The 12,792-nt window shown below is 39.4% G+C and overlaps 1 protein-coding gene across 4 annotated transcripts in view; it reads left to right on the top strand.

Moving 5' to 3' along the window:
* The window catches only part of LOC130306282 (proto-oncogene tyrosine-protein kinase receptor Ret-like), a 61,223-nt gene that overhangs the window by 22,985 nt on the left and 25,446 nt on the right, over nucleotides 1-12,792 (top strand). For all 4 annotated transcript variants that reach the window (XM_056552085.1, XM_056552084.1, XM_056552083.1 and 1 more), the window contains 5 exons: nucleotides 3,512-3,753; nucleotides 4,745-4,946; nucleotides 7,775-7,971; nucleotides 9,459-9,711; nucleotides 11,749-11,874. In XM_056552085.1, coding sequence (XP_056408060.1) covers nucleotides 3,703-3,753; nucleotides 4,745-4,946; nucleotides 7,775-7,971; nucleotides 9,459-9,711; nucleotides 11,749-11,874 — 829 coding nt within the window. In that variant the 5' untranslated portion in view covers nucleotides 3,512-3,702. The remainder of the gene's footprint in view (nucleotides 1-3,511; nucleotides 3,754-4,744; nucleotides 4,947-7,774; nucleotides 7,972-9,458; nucleotides 9,712-11,748; nucleotides 11,875-12,792) is intronic.

The following is a 12,792-nucleotide window of genomic DNA, read 5'->3' as shown; positions in this document are numbered from 1 at the left end:
AAAATATGTATATTTTTGGGTGAAAAAAGGCCTGCTTGTCCTCGGTGCACAGAGCCCTGCTTGTCCTCGGTGCACAGTGCTCAGTACTTTCTCTGGGTGCATAAAATGTGGCACTTTTTTTGGGGGTATGCAGAAAGTACCAAACCTCCTTACCTAAGCAACTCTTGGTTCTCACTTTGCAGTAGTCACCAAATTATTAAGTGCGAATGGCACACATAGGCATAAAGAAAGTCGCAAACCCTAAGCCAGGTAAGACCTGGCTTACAAAAACTGCCTTTGGAGAGCACTTTTGAAAAAAAAGTTGCAGAGGAGAGGGAGAATCACTAAAAAAAAAAAAGTGTTCAGAAGTGCCTTTATTGTTTTTGCAATAATTTATTTTATCCACCTCCCTGAGATAGTAAGATAAATATGTTGCACATAAGGAAAACTAAAGCAAAAAAAATGACTACAAAACTCCAAAGACAACAATAATAAATGTCCCCCTATATGATTTGAATGGGCAAATCTTAAAGGGTTAAAGGGTTATCCACCATAAGATAATTTTAGTACATACCTGGCAGACAGTAATGGACATGCTTAGGAAGGATCTGTGCTTGTCTTGGGGCTAAATGGCTATGTTGTGAGATTACCATAATACTGTGGCTAGCTTTTGGTGAACTGGTATTTCCTGTTTGACTTTTCTCTTTTTGACTACAAATCCATTTTCCTCCCTCCCACACATCAGCCACCCCACTCATTGAAACATAAATGAGCTGCATCCATTCAAAATACCTGTGCCGCAGCGCAAACTCCTAGCGGTAAACTCACTGTAAACCTCCACCAGTGTGAATGTACCCTAAAATCACTACACTGCCACATAATAAAGGGTAAAACACTACATATACACCCCCTTACACTGTCCCCCCCCCCCCCCAATAAAGATGAAAAATTTATCGTACGGCAGTGATTCCAAAACGGAGCCTCCAGCTGTTGCAAAACAACAACTCCCAGCATTTCCGGACAGCCAGTGACTGTCCACGCATGCTGGGAGTTAAGCAACAGCTGGAGGCACCCTGTTTGGGAATCACTGGCATAGAATACCCCTATGTCCACCCCTATGCAATCTCTAATTTAGTCCTCAAATGCGCATGGCGCTCTCTCACTTTGGAGCCCTGTCGTATTTCAAGGAAACAGTTTATTGCCACATATGGGGTATTTCCGTACTCGGGAGAAATTGCACTACATATTTTGGGGGGCTTTTTCTCCTTTTACCCCTTATGAAAATTTGGGGGCTACATCAGCCTGTTAGTGTAAAAAAAACTTGTACACTAACATGCTGGTGTTGCCCTTTTACTTTTTATTTTCACAAGAGGTAATAGGAAAAAAAGACCCCCAAAATTTGTAACGCAATTTCTCCTGAGTACGGAAATACCCCATATGTGGGAGTAAAATGCTCTGCGGACGCACAACAAGGCTCAGGAGTGAGGGCGTACTATGTACATTTGAGGACTAAATTGGTGACTTGCACAGGGGTGGCTGATTTTACAGCGGTTCTGACATAAACGCAAAAAATAAATACCCACATGTGACCCCATTTTGGAAACTACACCCCTCACAGAACGTAACTAGGGGTATAGTGAGCCTTAACACCCCACAGGTGTTTGACAAATTTTCATTAAAGTTGGATGGGAAAATTAAAAACAAAATTTTTTTTCATTAAAATGCTGGTGTTACCCTAAATTTTTCATTTTCACAAGGGAAAATAGGAAAAAAAGCCCACCACCAAAATTTGTAGCCCCATTTCTTCTGAGTAAGAACATACCCCATATGTGGATGTAAAGTGCTCTGCTGGCACACTACAATGCTCAGAAGAGAAGGAGCGCCATTAGGATTTTGAAGAGAAAATTTGCCCGGAATTGAAGGCCATGTGTGTTTACAAAGCCCCCATAGTGCCAGAACAATGGACCCCCCCCACCCACATGTGACCTCATTTAGGAAAATAAACCCCTCACGTAATGTAATAAGGGGTACAGTGAGCATTTATGCCCCACAGGTATCTTACAGATTTTTGGAACAGTGTTCCGTGAAATTGAAAAATTAAATTTTTCCTTTGCACAGCCCACTGTTCCAAAGATCTGTCAAATGCCAGTGGGGTGTAAATACTCACTGCACCCCTTTTCCAAAATGGGGTCACATGTGGGGGGGTCCACTGTTCTGGCACCACGAGGGAATTTGTAAACGCACATGGCCCCTGACTTCCATTCCAAACAAATTCCCTTTTCAAAAGCTCAATGGCGCTCCTCCTCTTCTGAGCATTGTAGTGCGCCAGCAGAGCACTTGACGTCCACACATGGGGTATTTTCATACTCAGAAGAAATGGGGTTTCAAATTTTGGGGGTAATTTTCTCCTATTACCCCTTGTAAAAATGTAAAATTTGGGGAAAAAACTGCATTTTAGTGGAAATTTTTTTTTTCATTTACACATCCAACTTTAACAAAAAGTTGTGAAATACCTGTGAGGTGTTTAGGCTCACTGTACCCCTTTTTACGTTCCTTGAGGGGTGTAGTTTGCAAAATGGTATGCCATGTGGGTTTTTGCTGTTCTGGCACCATAGGGGCTTCCTAAATGCGACATGCCCCCCAAAAACCATTTCAGCAAAACTCACTCTCCAAAATCCCATTGTCGCTCCTTCCCTTCTGAGCCCTCTACTGCGCCCGCCGAACACTTGACATACACATATGAGGTATTTCCTTACTCGAGAGAAATTGGGTTACAAATTTCAAAAGGATTTTTTCACTTTTACCTCTTGTAAAGATTCAAAAACTGGGTCTACAAGAACATGTGAGTGTAAAAAATGAATATTTTGAATTTTCTCCTTTATTTTGCTGTTATTGCTGTGAAACACCTAAAGGGTTAATACACTTACTGAATGCAATTTTGAATACTTTGAGGGGTGCAGTTTTTATAATGGGGTAATTTGTGGGGTATTTCTAATAGGAAGGCCCTTCAAATCCACTTCAAACCTGAACTGGTCCATGAAAAATTCCGATTTTGAACATTTTGGGAAAAATTGGAAAATTGCTGCTGAACTTTGAAGCCCTCTGATGTCTTCCAAAAGTAAACACACGTCAACTTTATGATGCAAACATAAAGTAGACATATTGTATATGTGAATCAGTATATAATTTATTTGGAATGTCTATTTTCCTTACAAGCAGAGAGCTTCAAATGTAGAAAAATGCTACATTTTCAATTTTTTCATCAAATTTTTTAATTTTTCACCATGAAATGATGAAAGTATCGACAAAAATTTACTACTAACATAAAGTAGAATATGTCACGAAAAACTATCTCAGAATCAGAAAGAAAGGTAAAAGCATCCCAGAGTCATTAATGCTTAAAGTGACAGTGGTCAGATGTGCAAAAAATGCTCTGGTCCTTCAGTGAAAATTGGCCTGGTCCTTAAGTGGTTAAGCATGTTATCTGGGAAGAACCCTACAGATAACTATATAATTTGCTTTTCTTATACAGACCCACGCCTCCCTTTCCAATTGAAACCAAATACGTCGGAAATATTCTTGTCCCATCCCTTGAACCGAGAAGAAAGGGAAGACTATGATCTAGTAGCTAAATGCATTATAAAAGACAACACCAAGGAAGTGGAATTTGAACGGTCATTCCGCATCAAGGTGGATGATGAAGATGACAACCCTCCTTATATTATGGATGGAACGAATACTGCACATGTCGTTGTAGAATATGAAAGAAAGGAAGTAAGTGTTTCGAAAAAGATCCCTAAGGGTACATACAGACAAGCGGATCCACATCGTATTTTACGCTGCGGATACGCAGCCGACTGGCCCCTACAGGGTGCCTCCGATGTGCCTGCTCGGAGCGGCAATACACGGTACGAGCAGAAACACTGCGATATGCGAGTCGCCGGGCGCATGCACAGTATACTCGCACATCGCCGCTTCTCTCGGCCTAACTCAGGGAGCATATTGCCGCTCCAAGCAGGCACATCGGAGACACTCTGTAGGTAACGTATCAGGTAATACTGACACACTGTGCCTAGAAGTGCGTGACTGCATGATTTATAGAACAGTAAATTGAACAGTAATGCAGACGATTATGCCATCAAAATATTAGAAAGAAGTAGTAAGTGTGCCCTATCAGTTTTACCTGGACGGATTCTGAATCTTCATAAGTCTCTCTTAGTTTTTGAACCATATATGCTTATATAAATTGTATATCCTGTATGTTGTTCCAGATTAATATTGTGGATTTATCTATGCAATCTGCAGCAAAATCCTCTATATTAAATGTTTCACCAATAAAATACTGCTCCTAGTGCAGTAAATGGGACAGGCGGCATCCATATGTCATACCTATTCAGGGTTCTCATACTGACTCAATAGCATTCTTGCGAGTAAGGTGAGGGTGAAAGAGTAGTAGGGATTGATTGGCATTGCCTATGTCAGTGGTTCTGAACTGGGGTGCCTCCAGCTGTTGCAAAACTACAAATCCCAGCATGCCCCGACAGCCAAAGGCTGTCCGGGCATGCTGGGAGTTGTAGTTTTACAACAGCTGCAGACACCCTGGTTGGAAAACACTAGCCTTTGTCATAGAATATCTGAATATTAGTTATGGAGATCATTGATCTCAGGTGATATTTGTATCTTATCTGTCTAGGATCAGGAAATTGATCATGTTGTATACAATGATCATGAGAATATAACAATTAACTATTTACTTCCCACACAGGGTACCGTCCTTGGATCGCTAGAGGTTCATGATCTTGACTCCACACCTGTCTATCCAGTAGACAGTAGTCACAACAGATACACAGATACCATCATCAATAATGAAACCTTTGTACAAGATAAATTTCAGATCAAGAGCCAACCCAGAGAGGTTAAATTCAGCCGAAACGGCAACACCATTCGAGGGACAATCCATGAATTTAGTAAGGAAATAAATGTATGCTGTATGAAACAATAACTGTAAATGCAAAGAGTAGCTCTAATATAAGTAAGGGCTCAATGACATCAGGATGTGGCCTTCTGATGTCATATGTTGGCACCCGTGAAATTTTTCAAGAAAATGAAGTATTTCTCACAGAAAAGGATTGCAGTAACACATGTTTTGCTATACACATGTTTATTCCCTTTGTGTGTATTGGAACTAAACCAAAAAAGGGAGGGAAAAAAAGCTAATTGGACATAATGTCACACCAAACTCCAAAAATGGGCTGGACAAAATTATTGGCACCCTTAACTTAATATTTGGTTGCACACCCTTTGGAAAAAATAACTGAAATCAGTCCCTTCCTATAACCATCAATAAGCTTCTTACACCTCTCAGCCGAAATGTTGGACCACTCTTCCTTTGCAAACTGCTCCAGGTCTCTCTTATTGGAAGGCGCCTTTTCCCAACAGCAATTTTAAGATCTCTCCACAGGTGTTCAATGGGATTTAGATCTGGACTCATTGCTGGCCACTTCAGAACTCTCCAGAGCTTTGTTGCCATCCATTTCTGGGTGCTTTTCAACATATGGTTGGGGTCATTATCCTGCTGGAAGATCTTAGACACAAACCCAGCTTTCTGACACTGGGCTGTACAGTGCAACCCAAAATCCCTTGATCCTCAGATTTCATGATGCCTTGTACACATTCAAGGCACTTAGTGTCAGAGGCAGCAAAACAACCCCAAAACATCACTGAACCTCCACCATATTTCACTGTAGGTACTGTGTTCTTTTCTTTGTAGGCCTCATTCCGTTTTCAGTAAACAGTAGAATGATGGGCTTTACCAAAAAGCTCTTTCTTGGTCTCATCTGTCCACAAGACGATTTCCCAGAAGGATTCTGGCTTACTCAAGTTCATTTTGGCAAAATGTAGTCTTGCTTTTTATGTCTGTGTCAGCAGTGGGGTCCTCCTGGGTCTCCAGCCATAGCGTTTCATTTCATTTCAATGTCGACAGATAGTTTGCGCTGACACTGATGCTCCCGGAGCCTGGAGGACAGCTTGATTATCTTTTGGAACTTGTTTGGGGCTGCTTATCCACCATCCGGACTATCCTGCGTTGACACCTTTCATCAAATTTTCTCTTCTGTCCACGCCCTGGGATATTGGCTACAGTGCAATGGTTTGCAAACTTCTTGATTAATGTTGCGCACTGTGGACAAAGCCAAATCTTGATCTCTGGAGATGGACTTGTAACCTTGAGATTGTTATTATTCCACAATTTTGGTTCTCAAGTCCTCAGACAGTTCTCTTCTCCTCTTTGTTGTCCATGCTTAGTGTGGCACACACAATGCAAAGACTAAGTGAACTTCTCTCCTTTTTATCTGCTTTCAGGTGAGATTTTTTTATACTGCCCACACCTGTTATCTGCCCCAGGTGAGTTTAAAGGAGCATCACATGCTTGAAACAATCTTAATTTTCCATAATTTTGAAAGGGTGCCAATAATTTTGTTCAGCCCATTTTTGGAGTTTGTTGTTACATTATGTCCAATTTACTTTTTTTTCCTCCCTTTTTTGGTTTAGTTCCAATAGATACAAAGGGAGTAAACATGTGTACAGCAAAACATGGGTTACTGCAATCCTTTTCTATAAGAAATACTTAATTTTCTAGAAACATTTCAGGGGTGCCAACATTTACAGCCATGACTGTATGTTGGCAATCTATCCAAATTGGCTGCTGCACCAAGAGAAACGGGCCCCATTTACTTTAAAAGCTGGAATGTAGTCGGCTAATGACCAAGTTCGTCATTTTCCGCATACAGGGAGTAGCAGGATTAAGTTACAACCGGTCAATTGGTACCCAGTATACGTTTATAGGAACTACAACCCCTGGTATAAATGATGGAATAACCAAATTTAGGGTACGTTCACCACTAAACCTAGTCTGCTGCGAGTATTTCACTGCGGAAATTCCGCAAGTGAATTATGTTGCTACCCATTGACTTCCATATTATGTATGTGTTAATGTACCCAGAGACAGTTAATGTCCACCAGATCTGAAAAATATTTTTCAATAATTTAAAATACTTTACTTGTGTTTTTTTAGTTTGTTTCATTTAAGCCAGAATGAGAAAAAATAAATTATGTCAATATCTGGGTGAACATTCTCAACGTTCAGGGTGGTGAGCCCATCATTTTTTGCCAGGGGTTTTGTGTGGGCATCCTGTCCATATACACACTACCTATGGGTAGCCATCTTATATACATCCCAATACCTGCCTTATTTCCAAGCCCTATTTCATATTCTTATCACTAAGTGCAGAAATAGGCCTATTGTAATAGCTGATGATTTGCATTGCTTGTCACCATATCCCAGTACGTTGCATTAGTGTTGCTCACGAATATTCGCAATTCGAATATTATTCGCGAATATCGCATATTCGCGAATTCGCGAATTTCGCGAATATAGCGCTATATATTCGTAATTACGAATATTCGTTTTTTTTTTTTTCACAGTACACATCACAGTGATCATCCCTCTCTGCTTCCAGCTTGTGTGGTGTAAAGAAGGCTGTAATACTACTGTGTGAGACTGGTGTGCGAAAATTTGCATATCCGAAAATTAGCATATGCTAATTTTTGCATATGCGAATTTTCGCGTATGCTAATTTTGTATATGTTAATATTCACATATGTTAATTTTCGCATACGCGCAGAATATTCGCGAATATATGACGAATATTCGTCCATATATTCGCGAATATTTGCGAATTCGAATATGGCTACGTTGCATTGACAGCACAATATGTCACTGTTTCTTCTGTCACAGAGCTTCTGCTGAAACAAAGTATTTCCATAAACAGAAATGCATCATATCTAGTCATGGTTTTGGTCAATGACACAGAATATCGTCCTGGTGGAGATCTGATGCTGTACTTCAATGTCACCATCAAGCCTGTTACAGTTCGATTCCCTGATATAACTTACCAGTTCACGGTCAACTGTAATGCCAACCGCTTTGCCCAGGTAAAATTATTCACTGTTTTCACTTTTTTTTTTTTTCCTTTGTAAATATATTACTGAGCAGTCAGTGTCAGTACTTAAAACATTAAAATTAACAATTGGTTGGGGTCTTGGTGCTGAGACCCTCACCGATGAAAAGATAAAGCCAGCTCCCCAGCTAGCTGCTCAACTCATTGCATGAAACGGCCTCCATAGACTCCACCACTATACCTCCCGCCTGTCACACTGGCTGCAGTAGTTTCCCCTCTCACTCACATACACTCATTCTTCCTTTTATAAACTGGATGGCATCTCCTAGAAAAAGCACAAAACCATCCCACCCTACAAAGTACTTGAGTACAACCCATGGGCTCCAGGCAGTAACAGAACCTGGCACCATAAACCTGGGGTGTAAACTTAACTAGCGATATTACATTAAAACATGGTATTAAAGGGGTACTCTCGCGGAAAACATATATTTTCTTTTTTTTTAAATCAACTGGTGCCAGAAAGTTAAACAGATTTGTAAATTACTTCTATTAAAAAGCTTAATCTCTCCAGTACTTATCAGCTGCTGCATGCTACAGAGGAAGTTGTATAGTTCTTTTCTGTCTGACCACAGTGCTCTCTGCTGACACCTCTGTCCATGTCAGGAACTGTCCAGAGCAGGAGAGGATTGCTATGGGGATTTGCTTCTGCTCTGGACAGTTCCTGACATGGACAGAGGTGTCAGCAGAGAGCACTGTGGTCAGACAGAAAGGAAATTAAAAATAAAAAAAAAACTTCCTCTATAGTATACAGCAGCTGATAAGTACTGGAAGGATTAAGATTTTTAAATAGAAGTAATTTACAAATCTGTTTAAAGGGGTACGCCAATGGAAAACTTTTTTTTTTTTTTTTAAATCAACTGGTGCCAGATAGTTAAACAGACTTGTAAATTACTTATTAAAAAATCTTTACCCTTCCAGTACTTTTAAGCATCTGCATGCTACAGAGGAAATTCTTTTCTTTTTAAATTTCTTTTTTGTCTTGTCCACAGTGCTCTCTGCTGACACCTGATGCACGTATTAGGAACTGTCCAGAGCAGCATAGGTTTGCTATAGGGATTTTTTTTTCCTGCTCTGGACAGTTCCTGATACGGGCATCAGGTGTCAGCAGAGAGCAAAAAAGAAATTAAAAAAGAAAAGAATTTCCTCTGTAGCATGCAGCTTGCTAAAAAGTACTGGAAGGGTATATATTTTTTTATAGAAGTCATTTACAAATCTCTTTTTTTTTTTTGCTTTCTGGCACCAGTTGATTTAAAAAAAATGGTGTTCTTTTGGCCTCTGTTGAAGTGATATATGCCTATACAGTGGCACATGTTGTATCCTTACATTGGGAAATACTCCTGACAAATATTCCTGACCTACTGCTATGACGTCATATGAACACAATCTAAATAATGTTTATGGAATACTTTTATTTGCTGCTTAAAGGAGTTATTCTATCTTATTGTTATTTTTGTGCTCCAGATAGGAAGAGTATGCATTGAAAACTGTTCACTGTTCAAAGGCGTCAACGTAGTTTACACACTTCAGCCTTCAAATACCACATCTGCCATTGGCATCCAAAAGGCACAAGGGGAGATGTTTGCAACCCTTTATGTTACTGATCCCAATGCTTTGGCCAGCTATGGTAGCAAAGAGATCCTTTATACTGTTGTAGCCTCCAATTCACAAGTTAAGCCCTCCAAGACACAAGTCACGATCATTATTGAAGGCACTCGTAAGTACCAGTATTCCTTGAATTGTAAATTTATTACTCAATATTTAGGTCTTCTATGGAGTTATTTACATCATAGTTTTATCTGTCAAATGTATATGTTTAAAAATCAGAAAATGTTGGAATATATGACTTGATACATCTATAGACTCATTGGGAAAAAATCACTTCTACTTGCCTTTTTTACATCTACCTTTTTAAATTTTAGCAGAACTTGAATATAGATTAAAGGGGTACTCCAGTGTGAATTTTTTTATTTTTTTTCATCAGTTGCCGTATGCTCCAGAGGAAGTTGAGTTGTTCTTTTCTGTCTGACCACAGTGCTCTCTGCTGACACCTCTGTCCATGTCATGAACTGTCCAGAGAGTACTGTCAGACTGGAAACAACTACAGAACTTCCTCTGGAGAATACAGATAATGTAATGCAGATAAGTACTAGAAGGATTAAGATTTATAAACAGAAGTGTTTTACAAATCTGTTAAATTTTCTGGCACCGGTTGATTTGAAAACCTTTGTTTTACACCAGAGTACCCTTTTAAATGGCAAAGCCAGGGCTCAGTTTCTTGTTTCCAGAAAAAACTGAATAATGATAATGCCATTCCTCTGTCACATGACATAGACTAGAAATCAGATCTGACTTTCTGCAAGCTGGACCAGACTAGCCTGTTTTTTTTTTTTTTTTTTTTTTTTTCAGCCCTATGGGGAGATAGAGTTGGGGAGACCCTCAGACCTTCTTGTGGTTTTTGTATGGAAACTAGCTGAGTTGAGTCATGTGACCAATGTTCCATGCATCCTTTACAAATATAGCTCACCAGGGGTGGCAGTAAAGTTTGAAATGTTAATCCTTGCACAGCCATAATACCACATAATATACAGAGTTAGCAATGTGCCGCAGAAAATAGTAGGTTATACAAGTTTAACTCATGATACAGAGGTACAAATGCAGACACTTGTAAAAAGAACTCCTCAACCATCCGACAACTCTCAGTGGGTAGGAGACAGTACTGAGACATTACACTCCTCCCACCTCACCTCATGGATGATGCACATCTTGCATATGAGACATATTGCTAATGTTTCCAGAAATGTTGCCCAAAAATAGACTTATCAAGAATCTAGTTTGACAATAAGTTCTGGGCATGCAAAAATGTTAGGATAAAAGGTTCTCCGGTGAAAAACGTTTTTTTTTGTTTTTTTTCATATCAGCTGGTTCCAGAAAGTTACAGATTTATAAATGACTTCTATATAAAAAAAAATCTTAATCCTTCCAGCACTTATCAGCTGCTTATACTACAGAGGAAGTTGAGTTGTTCTCATCAGTCAGACAAAGGTGTCAGCAGAGAGCTCTGTGGTCAATGTCAGGAACTGTCCGGAGCAGAAACAAATCCCCATAGCAAACCTCTCCTGCTCCCCCTTTAAGTACCCCTTTTAAGTTAGCCCATATCCTTAAAGGGGTATTCCAGGAAAAAACCTTTTTTTTATATATCAACTGGCTCCAGAAAGTTAAACAGATTTGTAAATTACTTCTATTAAAAAATCTTAATCCTTTCAGTACTTATGACCTTCTGACGTTAAGGTTGTTCTTTTCTGTCTAAGTTCTCTCTGATGACACCTGTCTCGGGGAAACGCCCAGTTTAGAAGCAAATCCCCATAGCAAACCTCTTCTAAACTGGGCGTTTCCCGAGACAGGTGTTATCAGAGAGGATTTAGACAGAAAAGAACAACCTTCACTTCAGAAGCTCATAAGTACTGAAAGGATTAAGATTTTTTAATAGAAGTAATTTACAAATCTGTTTAACTTTCTGGAGCCAGTTGATATATATATAAAAAAAAGTTTTTTCCTGGAATAACCCTTTAAATAGATCCCAGTTTGGTGTGTAGGTTCAGTGGCCCAGCTGGTTTCAGGCATATAAAAAAAAAATCCCAGCACTTGGTATAAGCTACGTAAAAAATAAATAAACAAGCTTTCTGATTCCATTTCAGCATAACCCCAATGTACACATTATTGACCGATTTCCTCTATCCTTATTTCCTTTCAGCTTTAAACCATGAAGTAAATTGTCCGGTCTCATGTTCAGAGAGCAAAAACAAAAGAGAGTGTGAAGAGTGTAATGGATTGGGATCCCTCACTGGAAGATGCCAATGGAGACAGGGATATGGTGAAGGTAACCCAAATCCCCAACTCATATAGACCATGCATATCTTTGTACAGATGTGGATATTTATTGGAAAACAATGATGACAGGGCATCTAAAAAGTTTAAAGGGGTATTCCAGGCAAAAACTTTTTTTTTATATATCAACTGGCTCCGGAAAGTTAAACAGATTTGTAAATTACTTCTATTAAAAAATCTTAATCCTTCCAATAGTTATTAGCTTCTGAAGTTGAGTTGTTTTTTTCTGTCTAACTGCCCTCTGATGACTCACGTCTCGGGAGCTGTGCAGTTCCTATGGGGATATTCTCCAATCATGCACAGCTCCCGGGACGTGACATCATCATTGAGCAGTTAGACAGAAAACTTCAGAAACTAATAACTATTGGAAGGATTAAGATTTTTTAATAGAAGTAATTTACAAATCTGTTTAACTTTACGGAGCCAGTTGATATATAAAAAAAAGTTTGGGCCTGGAATACCCCTTTAAAGCATTGGAACATTTTTGCTATATGGTTAGTGCAACTCTGATACCAATAGCTGGAAACTAAGAACTATTTTGTAGGTGTTCTTAACGCAGAACAGCAGTTGGGAGCAGGATACATGAGCAGACAGTAGAGAATATGGGGGGGTATTTATCAAAGGATTTATGTGTGTTTTTTTTTTTTAACGTAACTTTGGCGCAATACTTTGGCGCAGTGTCTTTTTGCACCAAAGTTTGGCGCATTTTCTCCACTGTCATTTTTTTACAACTTTCTCAAAATCACACGGTCCCGTGTGTCATTTTTAACTTTAGTCAGTTATTCATCATTTGCGCCAATCGATCTTTGGCGCAATTTTTTGTGCCTTTTTTAGTATTTTTTTTTTTTTTGCGCAATTCACCGCCAAGAAATTTTGCACATGGAAAACACACTTAGCAATGTCAGAAAAT

Source organism: Hyla sarda, unplaced genomic scaffold (assembly GCF_029499605.1).
Source record: "Hyla sarda isolate aHylSar1 unplaced genomic scaffold, aHylSar1.hap1 scaffold_1365, whole genome shotgun sequence".
Taxonomy (NCBI): Eukaryota; Metazoa; Chordata; class Amphibia; order Anura; family Hylidae; genus Hyla; species Hyla sarda.
Note: the sequence above shows the minus strand (reverse complement) of the source record. Positions and strands in the feature narration are given on the sequence as shown.